General features: G+C 38.5%; 1 protein-coding gene and 1 long non-coding RNA gene across 5 annotated transcripts in view; one reads left to right on the forward strand and one right to left on the reverse strand.

Annotated features, from left to right (window-relative positions):
• The window catches only part of MGRN1 (mahogunin ring finger 1), a 137,290-nt gene that overhangs the window by 73,064 nt on the left and 36,448 nt on the right, over positions 1-27,778 (forward strand). For all 4 annotated transcript variants that reach the window (XM_007498744.3, XM_007498745.3, XM_007498746.3 and 1 more), the window contains exons 7-10: positions 584-633; positions 4,105-4,152; positions 9,519-9,587; positions 10,912-11,071. In XM_007498744.3, the coding sequence (XP_007498806.1) occupies positions 584-633; positions 4,105-4,152; positions 9,519-9,587; positions 10,912-11,071 (327 nt within the window). The remainder of the gene's footprint in view (positions 1-583; positions 634-4,104; positions 4,153-9,518; positions 9,588-10,911; positions 11,072-27,778) is intronic.
• LOC103093112 (uncharacterized) overlaps positions 4,053-27,778 on the reverse strand; it is a 49,011-nt gene continuing 25,285 nt past the window's right edge. Inside the window, exons 2-3 of the long non-coding RNA XR_008913613.1 lie at positions 5,785-5,864; positions 4,053-4,132 (exon numbers count right to left, since the gene is read on the reverse strand). This is a non-coding gene — a long non-coding RNA (uncharacterized LOC103093112). The remainder of the gene's footprint in view (positions 4,133-5,784; positions 5,865-27,778) is intronic.

The raw sequence follows: 27,778 nt of genomic DNA on the forward strand, positions 1-27,778 counted from the left end.
AATGAAATTATATGTTTTTTCTTCTGACCAGTATTTTTGAGGATATTACTGCCTTATGGGTAGAAATCCTAAATGGAACCAGCAGCAATCCCCCCAAATCTCAGGACAGCCCAAGAGAGTATACCATTGTCAGTTCTTGTCCACTATATTTTGTAAACTTCCTCTGGGCTGATTCCCAGGAGCCTGTATTCCCCAGCTTGCAGAGTAACAGCTGTGTATTTGTATCAGCAGGACCTGCCAAAAATTTCCCTTCATGAACAGAGTGTGAGGTAGCAGATGTAGTGTCAGCCACGGGCAGTTATGTGTAAGCAGCCTTGGAGGACAGGTGAGGTTTGGTCATTGGAGAAAGACCTGTAGACTACTCTGGGGAAAGGGGTCCCAAACCATGCGAGACCCACAACAGACTCAGTCTCCTGGTGTGAGAATTTGGAAAGAGACAAACCTTAAAAGATGAGGGTGGAGAGTGGGAAAGATGGAAGAACAGCTCTTACGGAACGGGAAACTAATCTAGTGCTTGTCTTATTCCTAGACAGGAGAGTTGGACTCATGCTAACTACAGCTTCTCTCTTTTTCTTCCTGGTAGTTGTGGAAGTAACTGGTCATGCCCATGTGCTATTAGCTGCTTTTGAGAAGGTAAGTATGGTCCTACTAACTTAGTATTTCCATTGCCCAGGCAGGGACTGTCAGTGAAGGCATACCTGATGCAAAGTAGCTATTTAATAAAGGTTTGTGGAATAGTAGAGGTGGCCTTTGGTTAAGTGTAGAAACAGATGAGGAATAGGTGAGCCTGTGATAAGCAGATAAGGGGGTTTAGGAGAGGCAGCTGTCAATCAGTAAGCATTTATGCTAGGTGCAGAGCTAGACACTGGGGAGACAAAGACAAAAATTATAACAGTCTCTGCCTTCAAGGAGTTTATATAAGGGAAGACAGTGTGGACATAGGAAATTCTGGGGAAGAAAAGAGAGGCAGTAGGAGCAAGGGATTTTGGAAAGGCCTAATGTAGTAGGAAGGAGTAATTGAGCTAAGCTTTAGTGGAAACATAATTTTTTAAAAGGTAGAAGTGAGAAGGGGCTACATTCTAGGCATGAAAGAATATTATGTGTGAAGAACAGTAAGAAAGCAAATTTGGCTGGTCCAAATAGTGTGCAAAATGGAGCAATATATAATTAAGCTTGAAATTAGGTTGAGGCTTGGTTGTTAAGGGTTTTTAAAACCAAATATAAGAGTTTATATTTGATCCTAAAGGCCACTGAAAATATACATATATTTGATACTAAAGAGAGCGATTGAAATGGATTGAGTAGGATAATGATGTGGAAATAACTTTTAGGAAAATAATTTTGACATCTCTATGCCAGATGGATTAGATTGGGGAGAGGCCCAAGTTAGGTGGCTAATGCTACTCAAAGCAAGAGATGATGAGAACCCAGATGGGGGCACTAGCCTTGGAGGTTGACAGAAAGGGGTAGGTAGATATGAGAGGTATTTCAGAGAGAAAATTAGGGTACCAACCAACTGATTCGTGGGGCAAGGGAGAATGGGAAATCAAGGATGAATCCCAGGATGCAAACTTGAATAATCTGAACTATTGTGGTATCCTAAACAGAAATTCAGCAAAGGGCTAGATTTGGGCAAAACTATAAGAAGTTCTGTTTTGAATATGTAGTATACCTGTGTAAACTACATTATGCGATTTTAAATTTTAAGGGAATATGTATGGGGAATCACAGAGCCAAATGAAACATGACAGCAAGCTGGGAAGTATTTACATTTTAGGTATTTTAGATGTGGGAAGCCAAAGAGAGGGAGGAATTTTGGGTCAATACAAGCATAAATAGAAGAGAAATTCATGGAAAAATAATCATCTGAATTTCATGATGAACTAAGCAAGAGGAAAGGATTATATAGTCAGCTCTTATAGCATCCATCTAAAAAGGTTTTGCAGGAGAGGTAGATTTTCAGAAATTGAATGATCAGAAAAAAGATGGCTTAGGGTGCAGGCAGGATTTGCCCTGCTTTGGAGAAAACTCAAAGGTATTATTCTTATTACAAAGAGAATAAACCAGTCTGAATTGGTAAGAAGGGTAACTATAGAATTTTTTTAAAGGAATGCATTTAGTTTTACATATTTGTTTTTAAAATTATATAGTAGTACTATTGAAAACCTTTGGCTTTTGTCTTTAGTAAGGGCTAGGCAATTGGGATTAAGTTACTTACCCTGCATCACAGAGCTGTGTAAGGGGTAAATTTAGGTTTGAGACTGAATATAAATTTAGTTGGTCGCCAGAGATTTAATTTCTAAATCCCAATAAAAATACTCAAGTCAGTTTGGGAATTTTATGGTGGTTTAAATTAATATAGAGGGAAGGAATTAAGAAGAAGAGAGAGGGAAAAGGGTATAAGATTTCTCCGGCCTAGCCTGAGCCAGGGAGAGTTCAGAGATCTTCCAGTCATAAGGCCTCCTCCAAGATCAGAGGCCTCCTAGGAGGATAGTGTTTTAGGAAAGGTAAAGGAAAAAAAAGGAATCAGCCTAAACTCTGAGAGAGCTCAGGGAAATCGCCTCACCTGACCCACGCCAAGATGCCAAAATGCTGCCACGAGCCAAACCGCTAGTTAAACCTAATGTCTCAGAGAGAGAGACCCCAAGCTCAATTCCTCTGCCACCACCGAGAGGCTGGCAAGAGGAAGTCCCATGAATATATAGACTTTTTTTTTTTACATCACTTCCAGTATCTCACATGTACCAATGATAGCTTAGGCTTGACTTAGGGCAGCCCAGGGAGTCTGATTTGTCATTTGCTAGCACATGTCTGCCATAGGCCATCCTTTTCAACACTTAATCCTTAAGTAGGGGTGTATACATTCTTGATTGCTAGACTAAGCAGGGTGGAGTAAATCTAAAATTCACAGCTGGGAAGTATCTGAGACCAGATTTGAACCCAGGACCTGTCTCTAGGCCTGGGTTTCTGTCCAGTGAGCCACCTTACTGCTCCTATTATATATTATTTTAACATATAATCAAACAATGTATTTCACTTAATAGTTATAACTTAACATATAATAAGATAATGATTATTATATATTTTAACATTTATTATTATGTAATGTTTTAAAGTAGAATGCCTAAGTGTTTGTAATGACAAATTATTTTTGCCCTAACTTGGAAAATATCTTGTTCTTATACTCTCATTCCCTTTCTGAATTTTGTTTGTTATATCATGAGGAATCCCTTTTGTAGTTTGACTTCACTGATGGTAAGTGGCCCCTTAAGCAAGCCAGGTGCTTTGGAGAAAGTTAAGAGTTGTTTAGTACCAGAGTTTGAATTGCCAGGCATTGTTGGTCATTTTCTATCTATTATTTTCTATCTTATTAAGCAAACTCAAAACGCAAATTGATCCTCTCTTCACTATGGCCTTTTTAGGAGCTCTGTGATGGGCTCCCTATGTGTTTGCAAATGTGCTCTGGGGCAACCAGGTATCACAGTGGATAGAGCATCAGACCTGAACACCAGAGGCCCTGGATTTAAATTTGGTCTCATATACTTCCTAGCTGTGTGACCCTGGGCAAGTCACTTAACTCCCATTGCCTCTTGGAACTGATACTTAGTATCAATTCTAAGACAGAAGGGTGTAATAATAATAGTAATAATAATAATTTAACTCTGAAGGAATAATTGAGCCTAGTACCTTGCCTTGTCCTTAATCCAGAGAAAACCTCTGCTTTATCCTTGGTACTTCCAAACACAGCTTGAATTCTATTTTCATTCAGAACTTTTTGTGTTTTTAAGTGATTTTGGGGTATGTCCTCAGCTAGCTTATTAACTCCTGAAGAGTAAATGAGGTCTTTGCATTTTGTCTTCCACAAAGAGTAACACAGTGCCCTTTCATACAGTAGTCACTCACTCAATGTTGTTGACACAGTGACTATTCTTGATGAATCAGAGAAAAGGCCAAGGAGCATTCTCAGCCATCACATGGGAAAAAGGAAGAAGAGATTTGGTCCTTTTTAAAAAAATTCCCCCAGAAAACCATTACTCAAAATATGATCATAGTTGACCTTGAGTATGTAAGTTTATCTGATTAAAGATCTTTTCTTCTCTACAGCACGTTGATGGCAGTTTCTCTGTGAAACCTTTAAAACAGAAACAGATTGTAAGTGTATTATCTTTTTTATTTAAAAAGTTTTAAATATTTTAAGTGTATTTGATTTTTTAAAAATAACAATTCATATTTACTAATGTTCTTGGGCCATATTATCTTTTTTTTTTGTGCCAAAATCTCTATAGTGAGTTTACCTTAAATGTTCATAAAAGGAGACAGAAGATGTTCCTCTTCTAATATTTTTCCTAAGAAAGATGCTCACAAGTACTGAAGCAACAAATCACAAATATCATGATGTTGCTTACCATAGACGTGCTGCAGGTGAGAGGATAAAGCCATGAACCTATGGCACGTGTGCTAGAGGGTACTGCCCCCCTCCCCCTTTCCACCACAACTGAGGACATTTCTCCCATGGCCCACCCCTCTGCCCAGTAGTCAAATTGGGAGTGTTTCCTTCCTCCCCTCTCTGGGGTAAGGGAGTGGCTCACATGTAGCATGAGGGGGCAGTTTGGGCACTTGGTCTCTAAAAGATTCACTGTCACTGGGATAAAGGATGAGAAAGTGTGGAAGAAGTAGGTTGTACAATCCCAGCCAAATGAACCAAACCTGACATTTTCCAGAGGAAATTGGACAGTCATCTTTACTAAAGTCAACAGTTCCTATGGAACAATTGGATCTGTTCTTTAAAGCCTGAAGCTGTTTTGTGACAGTCTTTTGGCAGGTTCCCCTCCTACCTTGTTTCAGGATGGATTTCCTTATGCCAGAGGACTGTCACAGAACAAACTCTTTCTGGACCAGTTGAGAGAAGAATTCACTAAAGTTGAGCCATCTTTGATTCCTATACTTCAATTTTCCCAAATTCAAATGCCATTGAGAAGTGATTTTTTTTAAATTGGAGCTCTTAATAAGGCAAAAGCTCTTTGCAGAGAATCGAGGCATTCCTAGGGAAAAACATCATTTTCAGATAGAGCCATCATGTGAAATGTTTTTACTAACTCTTTTTCTTTGCTATAAGCAGGATTTGTTTTAGCAAGGTAGAGAGAGTGAGGAACAGAGTATTTCAAGAAGTAGCTAATATAAAACAAAAAGCATTAATGATAAAATATATTTTAAAAAACTATTAGTGGAAAGAGGAAAGGTCTATAATTTCACTTTTAGAAGTGACTGTCCCCTCCACCCCCCACAAACCTTTGTCTTCTGTCTTAGTAACAGTTCTAAGACAGAAGAGGGACAAAGGCTAGGGCATCAAAGGTTAAGTGACTAACCCAGGAACCTATGTTCTCCCAACTCCAGGCCATTTGCTAGCTGCCTCTAGAGGTGACTAAAATCCCTCTACAAATATATGTTAGCAGCTTTGTAAATTCTAGCCTGAGATCGTTACCTGGGATGAGTCACAGACAGGATCATAAGTAGGATTCCAACCCAGGACTTTCTAATTTAGGGGCAGCTCTCTATCTGCCATACCACACTGCTTCTCAACAAACTTTTATTGTTTTAAAAAGCAAACTGTAAGGACAGCTAGGTAGTAGAATCACTTAACCCTAATTGTCTAGCTCTTGCTGCCCTTCTGTTTTTGAACTGATACTAAGACAGAAGGTAGGAGTTGTTTTGTGGTTTGTTTTTTTTTTAAAGCTAATTGTAAAAGATATGCTTTTAGTGCTTCCTTTTTAAATAGACACTTACTGGCTAACTTTATTGCAGTCGGTCATTGAAATAGTTCTTTGCAGGAGTTCAGTTTTCCACTCTTCAGCTCTAGTGTAGGACTGGAAAAATATTTTGAAACAAGGGGAGAAGGGTAAGTACCAAAGACACACACATCCATAATACCCAAGAAACAGAGGCTTTGTCAGAGACACTAAGGTAGAAAATTCCAGAAATTCGGGAAGGCAGAGAAAGAGGAAAACAAAAACTGAAGTATACCAAAAGAGCTTTAATATTTTAAAGTGGAATATAGCAGTGAAGTTGAACAGAGATACAAGTGTATCTGGGGAGGGAAAAGAAAGATCTAAGTGGAGCATAGAATTGTAGAAACTTAGCTTCAGATTTCAAGAACTGGTCTTCAAAAATAGTTTTTGAAAATGATTAGTGTGTAAGCAAAGATGATTGGTGAGGTATATCATATATTTAAAAGACGCCCAATAGCCTCTTAAAAATTTATGGATATCTTTTTTTATTACATCACTTGATTTTTCCAATATATCCCTCTTCTCTCCCTTCACTGTCCAAAGAGTTATTTTCTATAATAAAAAAGAAAAGAAAAACAAAAAGAAGGGGGGCGCCAAGGAAAAAAAGCAATTCATCAAAACTAACATATCAGCCAAATCAAGTAATTTATGAATGAATGAAAAGCATTATATAAATGTTTACTATGTGGCAATCACAGTTTCCTGGTGCTGGAGGTATAAATATGAAAAGAAAACAGTCCTTACTCTTAAAGTACTTAATATTCTAGTAGGGGAAGACAACATATTCAAAAGAATGAGTGGCATCCAGGAAAGAGTATTTTGTTTTACAGAACCACAAAGATAGTGAGTAGACCTATACAGAAGTCAGTGAACAAGTCTGGTGGTCTGAAGGATGGTGCGGAAATGGCCAATGTGAACAATGTGAATGGGATTTGAAGCTATGTTCCTTATCTTGAAGTCTTCCACCTCTTTAGATGGAGCAATGACATTCTTAGATCTCTTCTTTAGTGCTAAGAATAGTCATTATAATTATACAAGATTCTTAGATTTGTATAATTTTTCTTTCAATTTCCATTGTTTTTATCATTGTGCATTTTCTTTTCCTAGTTGAGCTTTATTTCATTTTGCATCAGTTCATAAAAGTCTTTTCCAAGCTTCTTTATATTCTTTATTCCATTACATTCCTGTAGCACAATTTGTCTAGACATTCCTCAGCCAATGAGCATCTGTTCTGTTTTCTAATTACTACAAAAAGTGCTATTATAAATATTTTGGAATGTGTTGGACCCTTCTTTCTATCTTTGACCTCCTCGTAATTGCTTTGTGGTCAGATCTCTGGATCAAAGACATTTTGGTTATTTTCTTAACATTCTAAATTGCTTTCTGGAATGGCTGATATAGTTTGTAGTTTCCATCAAGTATATTAATGTGCCTATATTTCCAGTTCTCTGCCAGCATCAACTATGTCATCTTTGCCAATTTGTCGTTGGGTTAGAATTGGAACCTCAGAATTATTTTGATTTGTATTATTGTTAGTGATTTGGTTTTTAAGTTTGTAATTCTTTCAAGAACTGTTTGTTCATATTTGACCTTTTATCCTTTGGGAAGAAACTTTTTTTATATATTTAGTATTTAGCTTAGTGTTCTTTAAATGGCAAATTGTTTGGAAGTCCCTTTCAAAAGAAATAATAATATACTATCATATATTACATGGGAAAGAGATGATAAAATAGTAACAACTTAGGATGTCATTTGAATCTCCCGAAATCACAAGCTAAAAGTATGAGAACTAACTAGATATCACATCTGCTAATAGGAGAAAATATTCTGGTGCCTAATAATCAGATTCATCCATTGACATTCATCTTAAGGCCTTATTTGTAATTTTAGAGACTATCATTGGCTTACAGAGATGACACCACAGTGGGCTCACTTTCCCCACAAAAAAATTTCTTTGAAGAAATGAGGATGAGTTTGCATCTGCATTGCTAATCCTCTTGTGACCAAAAATTTCATTCCTGAGATGACTATTTTAGTCTAAAATACACTCTGAGACTGGGGAATAGAGTGAAGCTAATTGGGTCATATAGTGGTTAAACTCAAAATCTTGACTTCATTGGTACTATTTTTTAAATTAATTTATTTAGTCAATTTAGAACATTATTCCTTAGTTACAAGAATCATATTATTTTCTTCCCTCTCCTCCCCCCACCCTTCCCATAGCTGACGCGCGATTTCACTGTGTATTACATATGTCCTTGATAAAAACCTATTTCCATGTTGTTAGTACTATTTTCTAAATAACCAGGCCAGCTTAACTGGCTAAAGACACCAGACAAGAGAAAGGTCACTCAGAGGCTTGAAATTTCCTGAGCTTGACCCAAACAAGATGAAAATGTAATTGGGAAATGTTTGGCAAAATAAATTAAAATATTATCAAATATACTGAATGTTACAAATCAACACTGGTTTTTTAAGTTAAGATACAGCCCATAGTTATCTCTTTCTATTTGAGCTTGACACTTGTAGTAAATGATAATAAGGGACTATATTTGATTGGTAATTGATAACTAAAGATCAGGCAGTTATCTTCTTTCTTTTGTCTATCCTCCCTTCCTCCAGTTTCCTCCCTCTCTTCAGCTTCCCTCCCCCTTTCTTCTTCTTTCTAAATCACTCAGGGTGAGCTTATGATGTTTCAAATGAAATACTCTTATCTTCTTTTATCTTTACTAAGGGGTTTATTTGGGGAAGACAGGAAAGGATATAGAATGGAGGTAAGAAGGTTGGGGATTTCCCTAATACTACAGATTGGAGTATGCTGGAATATAGTTCAAATTGAGAGAAATGTCTGATAAGTCTGGAAGTTCAGTCACTATCATCAACAGAATAAGTCAGAGAGATATATGGGCTTTTGTCCTTCTTTCTTCTGCCTTCAAAGTCACCAGGGACCACCACTCCTTTCTGTCTCCAAGTTTAAAAGACAAAAAACTCCTTCCTTCCCTCATACAAGGCAACAGGTAACCAGGGTCCAGCCAGCAGCTGGATTTGCCTCCAACTGTTTTTCCCCCAGTAACATTCCAAATAGAACCTTTGTTTGACTGACAGGTTACCACTCAGCCTCTGCTTCTGCCTTTTTCATGCTTCCCAATTTCTTTCTTCCACACACCTCAAGTCAGAGCTGGAGAATATTTTTTCAACATGTTATCTTTTCACCTTAGCTGGACCCATTTTCTTGGTCTAAGGTTGGGGTTCTTAATTTAGAGCCCATTACTTTTTTTTTTTAATATGTTTTGACAACTCTTTTAATATAATTGACTTCCTTTATAATCCTATGTATTTTATCTTATGCTTTTTAAAGCACTATTTTGAGAAGAGCTCATAAACTTCCTTAGACTACCACAGGAGTCCACGACACAAAAAAGGTTAAGAGCTCTTGCCCTAAGGTATGCTTGTGCATGTTGAGTCAGCTAATTACATTTTCCCCATATGTACCCTTTACTGATCCCAATCGACAGTGACTAAGGCTGGAACCTATCTTTTCTTTCTCCTTCTGTTCATTCTTAGTTGTTTCAATGTCTCATTTATCTAGAGGTAGGTGTTAGACCAACACCAAATGCCATTCGACATGTTGTGATGTTCCTTCCTTTCCTCTATAACCCATTCCTCTATAAAACAGGATTCCATAAAGGCAAAGTGGTAGGGAAACAAATGATTTTGTTTTTGTTTTTCTAGGTGGATCGAGTCAGCTACCTCCTCCAAGAAATCTATGGTATTGAAAACAAAAACAACCAGGAAACCAAGGTAGGTCTGTGAGTTAACAGATGTATATTGACCACTACTTGTAACTAGGTTGTGAGTAATAAGATTTATTTGAGGGAGAGGGGATTGTAATTAATACCAGGATCTTGGCCTTTTGCTTTTACGTAAAAGTTCAGGTAGCTTCTATGTCTGTATAACATGACTCCAAGGCTACCTCTCTTTTCTGTTGCCAACTTAACTTCTCAAGGAAAGCTGACACTTTTTCTAAATGAATTGAATGTGTATAGATTATTTTAGTCCTGTCCCCTCTTTTCTATACCACCAGACACATAGATAGGAAGTGTAGTAATAAAAAGTTTCTGATATTTTTTCCTGTCATCCAATTGAGTAATGACTTCCCTCCTCTGTCTTACGAGGTTTTCCAGTCACATAAGATGATTTTATGCTGTCTCTCTACCATTGAGAGATATGCCATGGGGAGATAATGTCTCTAGAAGACTTTGAACTCCTCTAAGGTGTGTTAGTAAGTGGGAAGTGCAATAACCTGTCTTTGCACAAAGCAGTTCACTACCAAACAGATATATTTGGCCCCATTCATGGGGTTTAAGTAATGAAATGCCAAAGGGATTTCATTATGAGATAGTGTAACCCATGAAGTGGTCCCACAGCCTATCATGACATTAAACACAATGCTATAGTGAGTTACCAATGTCTAGAAGCATTGTGCAGGCCATTTCCTCCCAGAACCCTTAGCCCCCCCCCCCCCCCCCCCCCGGGAGACAGTGTCAGGCTGGTGAAAGATTTTTATACTCCTGAATAAATATGGTCAGAAGGTCACCACCTGACCTGTTCTTCCCGGCCAGGGCTCAGTGTTTCTCCTGCGGAGGTTTTGCCATAGGGTGAGCTGTAGGTATCCACTTGCGTGGTAGAGAACCCTTTTCAGAAGAGTGAGAACGGAGGGGGGGGGGGGCAAGGGTCTACCTTGTCCTGAGTTAATGATGACTCATTTGTGGTTTGCTTTTGCCCTTTCAGCCAAGAAAAATTAAATTTGAGGGTTTTAATAGACTACAGTAAATTTCAGCTAGAGATTCAACAGGCGAAGTAAATTATATTTTACATTTAAACACCCAGCTTTAACTTTTTGGTTGGGCTTGAATTGTTCAGAATTTGTCTTGCACAAAGTAAATAATACTACTGGCTTCACTTAATGGTTGGTGCAAGAGCTACAAATAAGAAGGGTATGCTCTGGTTGTCAAGGACCTGCCTTCTCTATCGTTCTTTTCTCTTTGCATTGTATCCCTTTGCTGCTTCCTATTTACCCATGAGAATCTGTGGGAAGCTTATTTGGAAATCATTTGTTTTTCAGCCCTCTGATGATGAGAACAGTGATAACAGCAATGAATGTGTCGTGTGCCTGTCTGACCTTCGAGACACTCTGATCCTTCCCTGCCGACACCTTTGCCTTTGTAACTCATGCGCTGATACCCTGCGATATCAAGCAAATAACTGCCCCATCTGCAGGCTGCGTGAGTATTCTGGGAAAATGTGATCTCTGTTTCCTATGGGGATCCAAATACTAATTCTTCAAGAAATAGAAATAACTAGTCCTGCCTTTGTACACAGGCAGGGTTGCCTGTGCTTGATCTGTATGTATGGTTTGATTTTGATTTTTTAGCTTTTATCCATCTTTATTTTTTATGTTGCTATTTAGTTCTTGGGTGTTAGCGGATTCAGGATAGTAATGAAACAGTCTTCTAATATGATGGCAGGGGAGAAGTATAGGTTTCTACTTAGGTTTGTTTCTATTACATTTATCCACTAAGAATGGAATGTTCCAGTCTTGAACTACACATACTAAAATATTAGTCCTGATGCTACCATTGCCAGCACCTATGAATTTGAACAAGTTGGGTCATTTATAGACACTTTGATAAAGTTTCTGGCTTCATCGGTGTTAGGGGTCAATTTTAGGGTTGTTGACTGAATATACTATATTAGTGGTTGCCAGGGATTAAAATTCAATCCCAATGAAATACTCAAGTCAGTTTGGGATTGTATGGTGGTTTAATTACAATAGAAGGAAGAAATTAAGAAGAAGGAGAATAGGGAAAGGGTATAAGATTTTCTCTGCTTTGGCCTAAGCCAAGGGGAGTTCAGAGGCTTCAGCCAAGGGGCCTTCTCAGAAGATTAAGTCTAGCTCGGCTTCCAGCCACGAGGCCTTCTCCAAGATGAGGGGCCTCCTCGAAAGATAGTGCCTTCAGAAGGTCAAGGAAAGGGGGAGTCACTCACCAAAGCTGATTCAGGGAAGATGTCTCACCTAAACCATGCTTACAGAGTTCCTGCCAGTGACCTCCACTGCCAAAGACCACCAAAGCCACAAGCACATCAAAACCCACCAAGAGCTCCCAATGCCACTGAGAGTTAGATCACAGGAAGTGACATGAAATATATAGGCAGTTCTTTACATTACTTGCTGTGTCTCACATGTACCAATGGAGGCTTAAGCTTGGCTCAGGACAGCCCAGGGGGTCAGTCAGTTTTTTCTGATTTGTCACTTGCTAGCACATGCTGGTCATAGACCATCCTCCCCTACAGTTAATCCTAAAGTGGGGATGTATACATTCCTTGGTTGCTAAAATTATTATTATTTTTTTAATTTGGTCAATTTCAAACATTATTCCTCGGGTACAAAAATCATATTCTATTCCTCCCTCCCCTCCCCACGCCTTTCCTCTTGCCGACATGCAATTCCACTGGGTATTATGTGTGTCCTTGATCAAAACCTATTTCCATGATGTTGACGTTCCTTTAGTGTCTATATCCCCAATCATATCCCCCTTGACCCATGTAATCAAGCAGTTGTTTTTCTTCTGTGTTTCTACTCCCACAGTTTTTCCTCTGAATGTGGATAGTGTTCTTTCTCATAGATTCCCACCGGGTTATTCAGGATCACTGCATTGCCACTAATGGAGAAGTTTATTATGTTCGATTGTACCTAGTGTATCAGTTTCTGTGTACAATGTTCTCCTGGTTCTGCTCCTTTTGCTCTGCATCAGTTCCCATGGAATTCCTCCACTTTATTATTCCTTTGAGCACAATAGTATATACCAACATATACCACAATTTGTTCAGCCATTTCCCAATTGAAGGGCATCCCCTCATTTCCCAATTTTTTGCCACCACAAAGAGTGCAACTATGAATATTCTTGTACATGTCTTTTTCTTATTATCTCTTTGGGGTACAAACCCAGCAGTGCTATGAAAGGGCAGACAGTCTTTTATCGCCCTTTGGGCATAGTCCCAAATTGCCCTCCAGAATGGTTGGATCAATTCACAACACCACCAGCAATGAATTAATGTCCCAACTTTGCCACATCCCCTCCAGCATTCATTACTTTCCGTTGCTGTCATGTTAGCCAATCTGCTAGGTGTGAGGTGATACCTCAGAGTTGTTTTGATTTGCATCTCTCTTATTATGAGAGATTTAGAGCACTTTTTCATGTGCTTATTAATAGTTTTGATTTCTTTGACTGAAAACTGCCTATTCATGTCCCTTGCCCATTTATCAATTAGAGAATGGCTTCATTTTTTGTACAATTGATTTAGCTCTTTGTAGATTTGAGTAATTATACCTTTGTCAGAGGTTTTTGTTATGAAGATTGTTTCCCAATTTGTTACTTCCCTTCTAATTTTGGTTGCATTGGTTTTGTTTGTACAAAACCTTTTTAATTTGATGTAATCAAAATTATTTTAGTTTTTAATGATTGCCTTAATTTCCTCTTCATTGGAGGTGAGATCTCCCTTTTCATCTATGATACTGTTAATTTGATTTTCTTCTTTCCTTTTTTTATTAGATTTTATTTTATTAGATTGTCTATTTTGTTTGTTTTTTCAAAATACCAGTTTCTATTCTTATTTATTAGTTCAATAGTTCTTTCACTTTTGATTTTATTAATTTCTCCCTTAATTTTTAGGATCTCTAATTTAGTTTTCTTCTGGGGATTTTTAATTTGTTCACTTTCAAGTTTTTTGATTTGCATGCCCAATTCATTGACCTCTGCCCTCCCTAATTTGTTAATATATTAACTCAAGGATATAAATTTTCACCTGAGTATTGCTGACAAAAAGGTGTGTTCCTTTTTGTCCCTATTTATTTTTCTTCATATATCTATTAACTCTAATTTTTCTAAGATTTCATTCACATCTTTTATCTCTTATTTATTTTTTTATTTGATTTATCTAAATTTGATAGTGGTAGGTTAAGTTCTCCCACTAATATAGTTTTACTGTCTATTTCCTCCTTCAATTCCTCTAGTTTCTCCTTTAGAAATTTGGATGCTATGCCATTTGGTGCATACATGTTGATTACTGATATTTCCTCATTGTCTATACTCACTTTTATCAGGATGTATTTACCTTCCCTATCCCTTTTAATAAGATCTATTTTTACTTTGGCTTTGTCAGATATCATGATTGCAACTCCTGCCTTCTATCAGTTAAGGCCCAATAGGTTTTGCTCCATCCTTTAATTCTAACCTTGTGAGTATCTACCTGCCTCAAGTGTGTTTCTTGTAGGCAACATGTGGTAAGATTTTGGACTTTCCCTGTAGGATAAGATAGAATTCAAGACCCCAATGGATCTAGATGCTCTTCCCTCTCAGAATTGATTTTACTGAGAGTAAGGTTTAAGTATTATCTATTAGCACTCTCTTCCTCTTTTTCTTATAAGAGTATTCTTCCCCTCCCCTTCCCATGTGTATCTTTGTGTGATAAAGATTATCCTATTTATTTTATCTCTTCAAGTATCTCTTAGTGCCATCCTTGATTCCCCTTCTCCCATTTTCTTTTTTTTTTGCATATCATCTTATAGCTCTTAATGCCCCAATCTCTTCCTGTGAATGATTTTTCTAATTACTATAAAAGTGAATATAATTTTTGAGAGTTACAAATAATATTTTCCCCATATATTAATATATATAATTTGATCTAATTGTAGCCCTTAAAGAAGAGAGTTTGAATAAAAAAACAAACAAACATTTTCCCCTGTTTCCCTCTCTTATTTACCTTTTCACATTTCTCTTGATCTTTGTGTTTGAACATCAAACTTTCCACTTAGTTCTGGTCTTTTCTTTACAAATACTTGGAACTCTTCTATTTTGTTGAATGCCCATACTTTCCCCTGGAAGTATATAGTCAGTTTTGATGGATAGATGATCCTTGGTTGAAGACCCAATTCTCTTGCCTTTCTGAATATCATATTCCAGGCCTTGCAGTCCTTTAGTGGAGGCTGCCAGGTTTGTGTGATCCTGATTGGTGCTCCTTGGTATCTGAATTGTCTCTTTTTGGCTTCTTGTAGAATTTTCTCCTTAGCTTGAAAGCTCTGGAATTTGGCAATTACATTCCTGGGCGTTGTCTTTTGAGGATTTAGTGTAGAGGGTGTTCTATGAACTCTTTCAATGTCTATTTTCCTCCCTTGTTCAAGAACATCAGGGCAGTTTTCTTGGATGATTTCTTATAGTATAATGTCAAGATTTCTGTTTATTTCTGGCTTTTCAGGTAGACCAATGATTCTCAAATTGTCTCTTCATGCTCTGTTTTCCTGATCTGTCATCTTTTCAATGAGATATTTTGTTTTCTTTTTTTTTGTCAGTCTTTTGACGTTGCTTTATTAATTCTTGCTGTTTTGCAAGATCATTGTCTTCCAGTTGCCCAATTCTGATCTTTAAAGACTGGTTTTCCTTTTTAGTTTGGTCTATCCTGCTTTTTGTGGCTTCTAGCTGGTGGAGTTCTTGTCCTTTAAACTGTTATTTTCTCTTTGAACTATTTCCCACTTTTCTTGCTAGGAGGCTTCTATCTTTTTGATGAGCTCCAATTTAAATTCTTCAAGAGCTTGTGGACAATTTCCATTTTGTGGGGAAGGTTTTGGGTTTATTTTAATTTCCTCTTCTATTTCTTCTGTAGCCTGGGTTTTTCCTCCATAAAATTTTTCTAGAGTCAACCCCCTCTTCTTGTTTTTTTGTGGGGTTTTTTTTGTGGTGGTTTTTTGTTTGTTTGTTTTTTTGGTGGAGGGAGATTTTAGCTCCTGGGCACAATTTGCCATCACTGTGGAGGTTTTTCCTTCCCTTTTTAGTCAGAAATCTGAGTGAGATGGGCAGGCTCTCTGTGTATGGAGTTTAGGAGCAAGGATTTTGCCTGAGGCAAGCTCTCGAATTTCCACAGCTTCTGCTGTTTGCTTCCCTTCTCTGTGTTATCTTTCTGTGAGCACTTACAGTCTGCACTCTTCAGCCTGCTGGGATTTCAGGGTTAGGTCTTTGGTGGTCTTAGTCGTCTCTCAATGACTTAGAGGTGCCCCTTGCTCACTCTAGAGGTGCCTCTCACTCACTCGCTGATTCTGGCGGGCGCTGACTCTGGCTCTGACTCTGGCTCCGTAGGTGGGGTGGAGGAGGGTAGATCAGCTCACATTTTGATGAGAGCTTTTTCACCCACTTATAGTGTGGAAATGCCCAAATCCCACATACCTTTAATGCTGCACCCTATTGTAGAGTCTCTTCGTTCTTATGAATTTTGCTTTTTTGGTCTTTTGAGGTAGTCTATATCAGTGGGTGCTCAGGAGAGGAAGAGTCTTGCATCTAGACTGCCGCCATGTTTACCCAGAAGTCTTGGTTGCTAAAATTCTAAAGACTAATCAGGGTGAAGTAAATCTCAAATTCACATTGGATATATCTAGTGCCTTGGGAATCTGGTTTCCTCTGCCAATAAAACAGAAAGGACAGTGTAGGAACTTGTAAAACTGCAAAAAAATTTCCCCATTCTAAACACATTCTATAAACACAAAGAGATGAAATAAGTCTTTACTTTTCGAAAGTAAGCTGGGTGGGGTGGGGCGGGGTAAGGAAATTAGAATTTCTTTCAGTCCCACTGCTTCTCAGCTTGGCATAACACTGCTTTCTCCATTATCCTTAACCAATCTCTTTCTGTTTTTCCCATCCTGCTAGGCCATGATCCTAGGAACCCTTGCCTTCCTTTACTACTACAGCTCCCTGCTGGTGATAAAGGGCTCTGATTCTTCCTCATGAAAAGCTATAAATGAATTCATCAGGCTCAGAGCTTATTTTGAGGGCACAGCCACAGATGTCAAGCCTCTAGGCAAAGCTGGGATGAAGGCTGAGTCACCAGATTAGGTATAGGAACACAGATCACGATTCAGGGAATAGTAGAGGCAGAAAATAGAGATGAAGAACCAGAGACCCATGTTTGACTGGACTGTGTAAAGACCATTCCAGCAGAGGTAAACACAGAGGAATGAAGAACTTCACGGCAGCTTGTAAGCTCTTCTCTGCCATGACCTCAGGAAAGCTGGATGTTAGTGGATGTGAATCTGAAAGTGAACATTTTAGTTTGGTCCTGGGAGATCCGGGGCATCTGGTCACTGCCCTGGCTGCTAGAAAGCAATGGCTGCTCTTCTTACACTGGCTTCTTGGTTCACAAATGACCTTAGAAGTTTAGACTGTATGTATTTCTCTTTAAGACTCTTTTGACTCAGGGGCAGCTGGGGTAGCTCAGTGGATTGAGAGCCACACCTAGAGAGGGCCAGTCCTGGGTTCAAATCTGGCTTGAGACACTTCCTAGCTGTGTGACCCTGGGCAAATAATTTAACCCCCATTGCCTAGCCCTTACTACTCTTTTGCCTTGGAAGCAATGCATAGTATTGATTGTGGAATCAATGGTGGAAGATAGGGATTAAAAAAAAAAGACTATTGACTCTTTGTATCTCTCACCTATATTTGAAAATCTTGTATTGGGGTTTTCTGTCATCTCATGCATATATCCTTAAGTCTTACCTCAAGATCATCAGATCTGCCCTAAGTACCCACATTAACAAGTCCCTCCATTTGTTTCCACAGGGCTCAAGATATTCCTTGTGTAGGGGCAGCGAGGTGGCTCAGTAGATGGGAGCTAGGCTTGGAAACAGGAGGTCCTGGGTTCAAATTTGGCCTCAGGCATTTCCTAGCTGTGTAACCTCACACAAGTCACTTAACCCCTTTTGCCTTACCTTTACCACTCTTCTGCCTTGGAACTGATATACCATATTAATTCTAAGATGGAGAATAAGGATTTTTTTTTAAAAAGGTTAATTCTTCTCTTCAAAATGTACTGCTCTAGATTCCATCCCCCCCCTGCCTCAGTAAGGACTTGACTGCCAAAGGAATCCCTTCTTCTTCTTCACATTTCCCCATTTACTTGTTACTTCCCTTTGGCATTTTAATATGCCCAAGAAAATCTTGACTTCACTTCTTTACCACTTATAGTTCCTCATCCCTTTGTCTTTTCAGACTTCTGTGGTATGTCATCAACATCACTTGCCTCATTTTTCTTCTTTTTCACCACTTACTATTCTAAAGGTGACTAATTCTAAACTATCCTAAGGTGACTGATAATGAGCAAGAAATCTTATCACAACTAAGAGGCAAATTAAAGACCTTGAGACTTGGTGGTTTAAGATTCTGGGCTGGGATATAACCCTGGAAATATATACAATTCAAAAGAAATATATACTATTCAAAAGAGACAGAAGGGGGAGGAGAGAAGAATGGAATAGCATTGTTTATGAAGAAAATGTGCTTCTAAAGCAGCTAAGTAGGTGGCTTAGTGGATAGAGAGCCAGGCCTAGAGATAGCAGGTCCTGAGTTCAGATCTGGCCTCTTACTCTTCCTTGCTATGTAAATCAGAGCAAGTCACTTAACCCCAGTTGCCGAGCCCTTATCACTCTTCTACCTTGGTAGAACTGAGTCCTAGTATCAGTTCTGAGACAGAAAATGAGGGTTTTTTAAAAAAAAGAAAAACTATATATTACCAATTATGACTTCAAAGAACTGATAAGGGAACATAGCCCTCCCTTTCCAAAAAGAAATAGCAAACTGTTGGTCCAAAACTGGGCTTATATTTTCAGATGTAGCCAAGGTGTGGATTGTCTTCTTGAATGCTATTTGTCATAACGGAGAGTATTCTTGGACAGAGGAGTCATTGGGAAGTGATCATGATAGTTACAAAAGAAAAGAATATCAATAAAAAGTTTTCAAAAAGATAATATGAGGAAACCTAGGAATCTGATAGGAGCGATGTGGTATAATATTTTTGGATGGAAGTCAGTGGAGGCAGAAGCAATACTTTAGTTGGCATATACTACAGACCACCTGGATGGGGAAAATTCAGTTATTTGGACATCTACTTGTGTACTTTTTCTGTCACAATTAGTCACTAATAATTTCTTGACTTGCCTTAATGATAATTTTGCCCTTCAAAAGGTGAATGGAACAACTAAGGATCTTGATCTTCTAATGTAGATTTGATTCTAAGTAACACGATGGCATTGATTGCTGAGAAATGATGAGAGCTTTGGGGGAAAAAAAACTACATTAGAAATTTTGCCAGACAAGAAGAAAGGCTGAGAATTGTAGAACCCTAAATTTGGGGACAATAAAGGATTCCAAAAGGTTATAATGAGTATCCTTTTGACCTAAACTCCACAGGGGATGTCAGCTCAAGATGGATGGGAAGCTGTCATGAATGAAATTCTGAAGGCCCAAAGAGAATTTGGATGGGAAGGAAAAATGGGAGTGTTTTTAAGAAAACTACCATGGATATTCAGAGAACTTAACAAATGTAAAAATAAGTGCAAGTAATGAAGAGTGAATATGTAAGCCCATGACAAGGTACCATGAGGTTCATGCCCATAGTCCCATTGTGTTAGAGCCTAGAATGTACTTACAGTGAGGAGAGCTAAGGGATTAAAGCATTGACTTTTAAGCTTTTTTTAACAAGATTTTTAAGGATCAAGGATCAAGAAAGGGATAGGCCTGGGAAAGCCAGGGTTTCTCAATTCTTATTTTGCTTTTCTCTTTTCTACAGAAGAGTATGATCTTTGCAGGGAAACAGACAGAAGAACATAAAACTTTTAGGGAGTTGTTATATAATACAATTAAGGGAGTAGAAAGAGAATACTGAGCTATTCTTGATGAGTTCAAGTTAGTACTAAACCCTAGGATATAGAAAGAATTGGTGAGTGTGATTGTTGAATCATTTCATCATCAGTGAGCTTAGAAAAATTCTGAATCATAGAGAATTAGAAAGCTGTTACAGAATTGGAGAAGCACTTGAGAAGGTCTTGATTTTCAAAAACAAGAAGAAAACAGGATCTGAAAATTATGGATGAGTAAGTTTTAATGCTTGGCAGTATTATAGAATATTTTTAAAAAGCATTATTAGTATACATCTAGAAAAAGAAGTGGTGATGATAATAAATACATTCATGGCTTCATGAAGAACAGATCAATTTTACTTCCCCTTTTTTGGGGGGACATGATTACCACTAGTAGGTCAGGAAAATTCTATAGCTATAGTTTACATAGAAAATTTTTTTTAATTTGAAGGGGAGAAAGGGTCATAGTGATGCTTTTTTTAAACATTACTATTTCTTCCCACCAATATGTTTTCAATAGAATTTGTCCTTGTACCAAAAAGAAGTCAAAGAATATAGAGCAACACACAAATCATGTCTTGCAGTAGTCCTCTTTTCTGTCAAGAAGAGGGAAGTAAGTTTCATTATCAGTCCTCTAGCATCAAGATTATATTCCCATCATATTGATATGAATTCTGATGTCTTTATGTGGTGTTCTCTTTTGCATATTGTAGTCATTATATATATTGCTCTTGATTCTGTTTTCTTTCTGTATCAATTAATACAAATTTATCAAGTTTCTCTGGCATCCTCATACTCATCATTTCTTAGGATTCACTCAGTTTTCAACTGATTTTGTTTAACTATTCCTCAATGGATGGGCAACTTTGTTTTAAATTTTTGCTGCCTAAAAAATACTGCTGTGGCTGTTGTATATGTAGGACCTTTCCCCCCACTGTCTTCAATTTCTGTGGGATATGTACTGATATAGTAGTGATATACTGAGATTTTAGCAAACCTTTTGAGCTCTAATTGCTATTCTTGAGGACAGTATAGAGATATGGGCTAGATGACCATAAAATGACAACACTGATTGAATAGTCAGACCCAATAAAGAGTCATTAATCATTCCATGACAACTTAGGCAGGTAGTCTCCGGTGAATTGCTCCAGGAATCTGTACCCATGGCCATTTGCTGTTGAACTTTTTTAATCCTTGACTGAGACAGAAAGTTAGATGGCTGCTTATCAAATTTGTAGATATGCAAAACTTTTAGGAATCTTTAATGTGGTAGATAACTCATATTTCAAAACAATTTTGACAGACTGGAATACTGGGCCAAATCTAATAAACTGTCATGTAGTAGGGCTAAATATAAAACTTTAGGTTCCAAAAAAATCAACTACCCAACACACGCAGTCCTATTTCCCATCACTATGCTGCTGCACTGGCTGTCTCTCATGCCTGAAATGATCTCCATCCATACCTCTGTGCCTTTTGGAATCCCTGGTTTCTTTCAAGCATCAGTTCGAGCACCATCTCTTGCAGACGATACCCCTTTTTCTACCTAGGTTACCTTGTATTTTACATTATATTTTATCTGCCCTGTTATACAGTCTTATCAGTCCTTAGCATGGTGCCTGGCATATAGAAGGTTCTTAATAAATGTTTGTTGATTAATTGATCGATTGATTCAGAAATGCTAGATTGGGGAGTTATGAGAGAAATAAAAGAGAAAGAACAAAACCGATGATTGGTAGGCGCATTGACAAAAGGCCAATTAGGGGAGAAATCCTCTTTGGTATAAAAGTTTACAATCAAAATAAATGTTCATCCCCCTTCAGTTCAATTCACTACATCCTAAAGTTCACTGTGGATCTCTCAATGCAGTGTATGGCCTCTGCAGGATTCCCCTTGGTGCCTTCTCCAAACAGTTCATTTTCTCTATTTGGGGAATTAATGAGCTTCTTTTGCTGAAATTACTCTCAAGCAAGAAAAAAAATTTTTTTTAATCTTAGATTTATGACAATTATATAATACCCCCTGAGGAGGGTGTTGACCAAAACCAGAATCACCCCTGGATACATGGCTGAGTTATGGGGGCATATGAATATAACATTCTAAGTAATCAAGAATAAGCCCATAACAGCCTATAGGACAATTGTAACAATTCTAAAATTACTTACTCATTGGCAGTGTGAATTTCAAAACTACTCAACCCTGTTCAAACCATTCTTTAGAGGATGGGATTTGGCTATTTCCTGATCAATAACAATAGAGATACTTGGAATGACAGAATCAGGTCTTGGAAACTACAATCTCCACCCTACTCAGGGTAACAGGATTTAGGAAAGGCTGCAGCAAAGCTCAAGATTTAATTATTTGAGAATATAGCCTTCAACAGACATGTGCAAAGGGGACAGCTTTCTGGGAGGTCCTGGGTGAAGCTAGAGCCACCATTGGCCCAGGTGAGACACAGGAAGTGAGGTAGAGGACAGCTGAGGAGTTGTGGGGACTTCCTGTGTGAAGGAGAGGAGGTTGTTGGAGCCTGGTGCTTGGAGTGGAGGCCCTGAGACTGTTTCTCCATTTTGGTCACATGAGTGATAGGGACTGATCTCTTTTCTTTGCCTCAGCTATCCAAGGCCTTGGGCCTTTGGCCCAGCCTAAGCAGAGGGGGTATTTAAGCCCTATTCCCTTCTCTCCCCTTTCTCTCTCTCTCTCTCTCTCTCTCTCTCTCTCTTTCTCTCTCTAATACCTTTCTTCCTCCTGTTAATAATTAAAAACTCCATAAAAGGTTGACTGCTGACTTGAGTTTTCATTTAGGAATTACATAGCTGAATTCCTTGGCGACCTTAAATTAATATATATCAGTCTTTTAATGTGATTTCCATATCACAGCAGCCTGGACTGCAGAAAATTGCCATACCATAAAAGAAAGAAAAGGGAATAGATTTTGAAGCAAAAAGGGACATACCATTCTCTTGTCTGATTTTACCTTCACTCTCAGGGAGAAGGGTACCAAAATGGCAGCCAAACTGAGATACTTGTCAGAAATCTGGCATGGAGAAATCCTGCATCTGAAGTTGTCAAACAGCCACTTCCTCAAACCTCAAAACAAGTCCCCTGTATTGGCACAGATTCTCATCAATCCCGCCAGAATTAGCTGGTCTCCTTGATTTTGTGCTTCTAAGCACTGTATAGTGGCTCTTTTGTGATTCCTTCTTCTGAAATCAGATATAATTGTTAGTAACAGTCCCATGATATTTAACAATTAATTATATGTTTCTACAGTCTAAAGCTTTTGGATGTGCAGTCATATTAGGGCTAATGGATATTTTAAACCTATTCTTCAAAATCAAAAAAGCATTAATACTGATTCTCTGATAATGTGTCAGCCAAAACAATGTTTTAGACTTATATCTCCAGTTAAATCATAGGAGGAATAAAATTAAAAAAAAAAAACAATTGCATTACAGGATACAGTTATTCAGTATCTATAGAAGGTGTTAATTTTATATGTGAGCAATGAATGCAAGAGTCCTTTTATCCAACCTTAATAGCTGTTGGAGTGGTTAACAGGACTTGGAACAGGCCTTCCCAAACAGGCCGAGTTCCCCCAGTGAGCTGGAAGTTCTTTGTTTACACCTTATCTCCTGGGTGTAGATTATGGAGTGATAAATCTTTAGGTCTTGCTTGAACAGCAGCTCCAGATTCATGGAATTCTTATAATTTGATCTGTAAGTCCTGTATATGTGAAGCAATAGAAATGTCACCCAACAAAGTAGTCGAGGAGTCAGTCTTAAGTTGAAGCCAAGCTCCATGCCCACAATCCAAGCTGCAGCCTCCAGCAAAGCTCCCTCAAAGACTCTTCCCCAGTTAGAAGACTATCTTCAGAAGACAATGTCTTGAGACTATCTTCTCAAAGACCAACTGCTCAGAGGGAGTTTGGGCTTACTTTTATAATCTCCTCCCCTCCTCACAGGGGCCAATCATAGTTTCCAAATTGTCAAGCACTGCCCAGGGGGCAGTGTCTGTGGGATCTTCTTCTTATCTTCTGAAGGTCAGTTTCTCATTAAAAAGGTTCACAGTTTCCTGACTGAACAGTTTCTGAGGGTATGAACTCTTGTGTGAACTCTTAAAAGAATTCACCAGTTTGTGACTGATTGGATTAAAAAAAGGGTGGAACTCTCCAAGTATCTTGCTGGCTTCTCACCTAGCACTAAGTAGGGTGTTCATTCTTTTGATGATTAAATTTAAAAGGTAGACAAAGGAGAGTTAATCCTGTCTTCAGTCTAGTAAGGTACTAAGTAGGGTTAATGTTAAATAAAGTATCAACTCCAACTAGGCAAAGAGAATAAAGGATTCCCTTTTCACAAGTGTAAACTTAGAATAGACAAAGAGAACAAAGAATTCCGTTTCACATAGGGCTTCAGGTAGCTGGAGAGCAGAAAGCACTTCATTAATGATTTCTGCATTTGTGATACATTTTCCATCTGAAGTTTAAAAAACCTCTTTGAAACCATAGCATACCCACTGTAATATTTATGGGGGAAATGGATAGGATTGATAAACAGGGGATATGGAAGGTTTTATAGGAGGGAATGGAAGAGTTGAAGGGAGAGAGAGAATATGGCTTATGTGAGATAAAAGGAGAGAGATGCCCCCTGCTGAGAGGCTATTTTTTTTTTTGAAAAGTGGGGTTCCTAAGAAATGGGCCACTTATGATATCCTGAGGGAACATATTCTCTATAGACTGATGCTACAGGTACCCCAGAGCAGGTAAGCATGGACCCTCTGGAGGGACAAACCTTCCCCAGACCAACGTCGCCCTGCAGGGGTCCAATAATGACCTTTTATAGTTGCCTGGCTGTCCTGAGGTTCAGTTCCCTCTTATGTCCCCTGAAATGTTAGTCTTCTTATCTAACTGTGATATTCAAATAAAGATAAATTTTAATAACAGGTTTGGATTGGGGAGGTATCAGGGAAGAGAGATGTCCCTAGATGAGGTTTGAGTCTCTCTCAGCTTTTGAACTGAGGCCAGGCCTCACAGACTGGTGGAGGGTTTCTTTATTCCTGTCTATGTTAATCTGTTCTTAAGTTCAAAGTCTTAGCAGTAGATAGCAAGATGGAGAAAAGTTCTGATCTTCAGAGCTGGTTGGGCCTGTTCTTCAAGCTGATGCCCCTAAAGACTGGCCTTACAGTTCAAACTGCTTCCTTAAGTCCTTTTGTCGATGACACGATCACAGGAATAGAGGGAGAGCACACAGTTGGAAAATTCAGGAATAGAGCCACTTCTATCCAGAGACAGGGAGCAAGGCCTCCTACCAGTTCAAAGGGCCAGGAAGGAAGTGCTCGTCACAAGACCAATGGCCACTTCCAGTTGCCCCTCACCCACCAACTGTCAGTCTTGTCAATATCTTTAACATTCCACCTGCTCTTGTTCCAACTCAGTGGCAGAAAGTCCAGAATTTGTTTTACTTTTCCTTTCCACACCATTGCATGGCATATTCCAAATGCATATCTAGAGTCTGTGTAAATTGTTGCCTTCTTAATCTTTGGCAATTATACAATTATTTAGAGCTATCAATTCTGCACCTTGAGCACTTATATTTGAGGGCAGTGAAGCTGACCACACAGTGGCAAATTCTGTGACTATAGCAACTCCAGTGTAGTGTATGCCATCCTTCATGAAAGAAGAACCATCAGTGAATAAAACTAAGTCTGAGTTGTCTAAAGGAGCGTCCAGGAGATTATCTCAAGACTTTTCATCTTTAGACACTAAAGACTCACAATTGTGTAATGGTTCTCCTGAAACTGGTAAATCTGGAAGCAAGATTGCAGGATTAAGAACTATACAGCATTTTAAGCTAATATTCTCATTAACCAACAAGGTTACCTCATACCTTGAAGTTTTTATCAGAAAATGCCTATGTTCTATGTCTTAGCAACAATGCTTCAACTTCGTGTGGACACATTGTGGTTAATGGACATCCCAATACTAAATCAGTAAATTTATTTACTAACAAAGCTGTGGCAGCTACGCCTCTAAGACGTGGTGGGGCTCCTGAAGCTACTGGGTCCAGCTGGGCCAAATAATAAGCAACTGGATGTTGAACAGGTCCTAAAGTTTGAGTTAAAATATCTGAAGCTACCCCTTTCTGTTCATGTACATACAAAGTAAATGGCTTTTTGTAACCTGGAATGCCTACAGCAGGGACAGATAAGATAGCCTATTTAAATTTTGAAAGAGTTGACAGGTGTTCTGCCTCTAATCTAAGCAGTTCAGGGACTGAATTTTTTGTCAGAGCTATAAGGGGTTTAGTGATTTCCCCATAGCAAGGGATCCACTACCTAAAAAACCCTGTTGCTCCTAGAATTGCCCTTAACTGTTTCTTAGTGGAAAGGGCACTCAATTTCTGAATATTTTGAATGCACTTGGGGGAAATGGAGCGGGCACCAGAAGTTAAACCCTAAATATTCCACTTTGGGGAGACACCACTGACCTTTGCCTTTGAGACCTTGTGGCCTCTCTTATGTAGCTCTAAAAGAAGATATTTGCTATCTTCTTGGAATACTGTAGCTTTTGGTGAGTCCAAGAGCAAATCATCTACAAATTGTATGAGATAGCTCTCCTGAAACTTAATATTTCCTAAATCCTGACTTAAAATTTGTGAGAACAATCTAGAACTGTCCATGAACCCTTATAGTAACTGGGACCGGATCCACTGTGAACCTTTCCAGGTGAAAGCAAATATATTCCTGGAATTTTCATAAATAGGGATTGAGAAAAATGCTGAGCACAGATCCACCACAGTAAAATATGTGGCTGTGCTGGGAATAGAGGAGATAATTGTAGCCACGTTAGGAACCAGAGGGTGTCTTTTTATGACATGATTATTTACAGTCCTTAAATCCTGTACAAATTGATATACAAGTTTTCCATCTGTACCTAATTCTGGCTTTTTTTACAGGTAGAATAGGTGTATTATATTCATATTTGCATGGAATTGCAATTATTCCTTGCTCAATTCTATCTATCACTGGAGTAATTCTCTCAATTGCCTCTTTTGATAGGGGATACTGAGGAATGGAAGGAGGTGGACCAAATTTTGTCAATTTGAACAGGAGCCACTGATTTGAGTAGGCCTACATAGGAAGAAGATGTGGCCCAGAGACACTTAGGTATCAGCTGGGATTTCAAAGGTGGGAGGCTCCTTCACCTCCTGACTGTTTAAAAGAAATACAAGAAGCAAATTTAAGGATTCCTCAGGCAATTCTAGTGTTATAGAACTATCTTTAGAGCATGTTATTGTGGCTCTAAGTTTGTATAAAAGATCTCTCCATAACAAATTTATAGGGGACCCAGGCATTAAAAGGAAAGAATGTTCTACTAATAGGGGTCCCACAGACACCATTAATGGGGTAATCTTTGGGACCTTTTTAGGTGCTCCAAATACACCTACTACATTTAGAGAGCCAATAGAATTACATTCAGAATCAGGTTTACTCACCAATACTGATCTGGAAGGTCCAGTGTCTTAAGAGGCAATCATAATACATGTTTCCAACCTTCAAGGTTACATGAGGTTCATTATTATGGAGTGGGTAGGAGAAAATGGACTAGTATAACAGGCATTAAAACATTAGAGTCTGGGAAATCAAAGGTTTCTCTCTTTGATTCCAGAGCCCTGTCTCCCCCCTCACACCTTAATAAAGACCCTTAGCTATTTCCTTGGGGTCCCCTGCACTGAGGGGGAATTCCACCCTGATCATAGTATGGACAAGCCCCATTTGGGGTATTTTGATGTGAGTTATCAGTTGCCTCATTATTATTTCTAAATGTGTTTCTGTTATTGTTATTATTTCCAAAGTTGTCATTATTTCTATTTGCCTGATTCCACTTTCTACAGTTCATCATTATGTGACCCCTTTTTCCACAGAAGTCACACATTAATGGTTGATTTGTGGATTCCTGCAAAGGGGCTATGGCCACTCTTTGTTTTGCTTTGTCTTTTTTTTATTTCCTTCCTTAATGCCTCCACTAAGTCACTATTGTCTTCTTCTTTCTTTTCATGACTGTTAAAGACATAAACTGCTACTCTTCTCAATTCCTCAAGATCCATTTTAGCCCAGGTAGGGCAGTTAGTCTTAAAATAGTCTTTGAACACTTTACAACAGTTTTTTACAAATTGTCTTCTTAATTGCCTGGCATCCCTTTCTCTGGAAAGATCCAGGTCTATATATCTACCTCCCAGCTCAGTAAGTCTATCCATAA

This window comes from Monodelphis domestica, chromosome 7, assembly GCF_027887165.1.
Source record: "Monodelphis domestica isolate mMonDom1 chromosome 7, mMonDom1.pri, whole genome shotgun sequence".
Taxonomy (NCBI): domain Eukaryota; kingdom Metazoa; phylum Chordata; class Mammalia; order Didelphimorphia; family Didelphidae; genus Monodelphis; species Monodelphis domestica.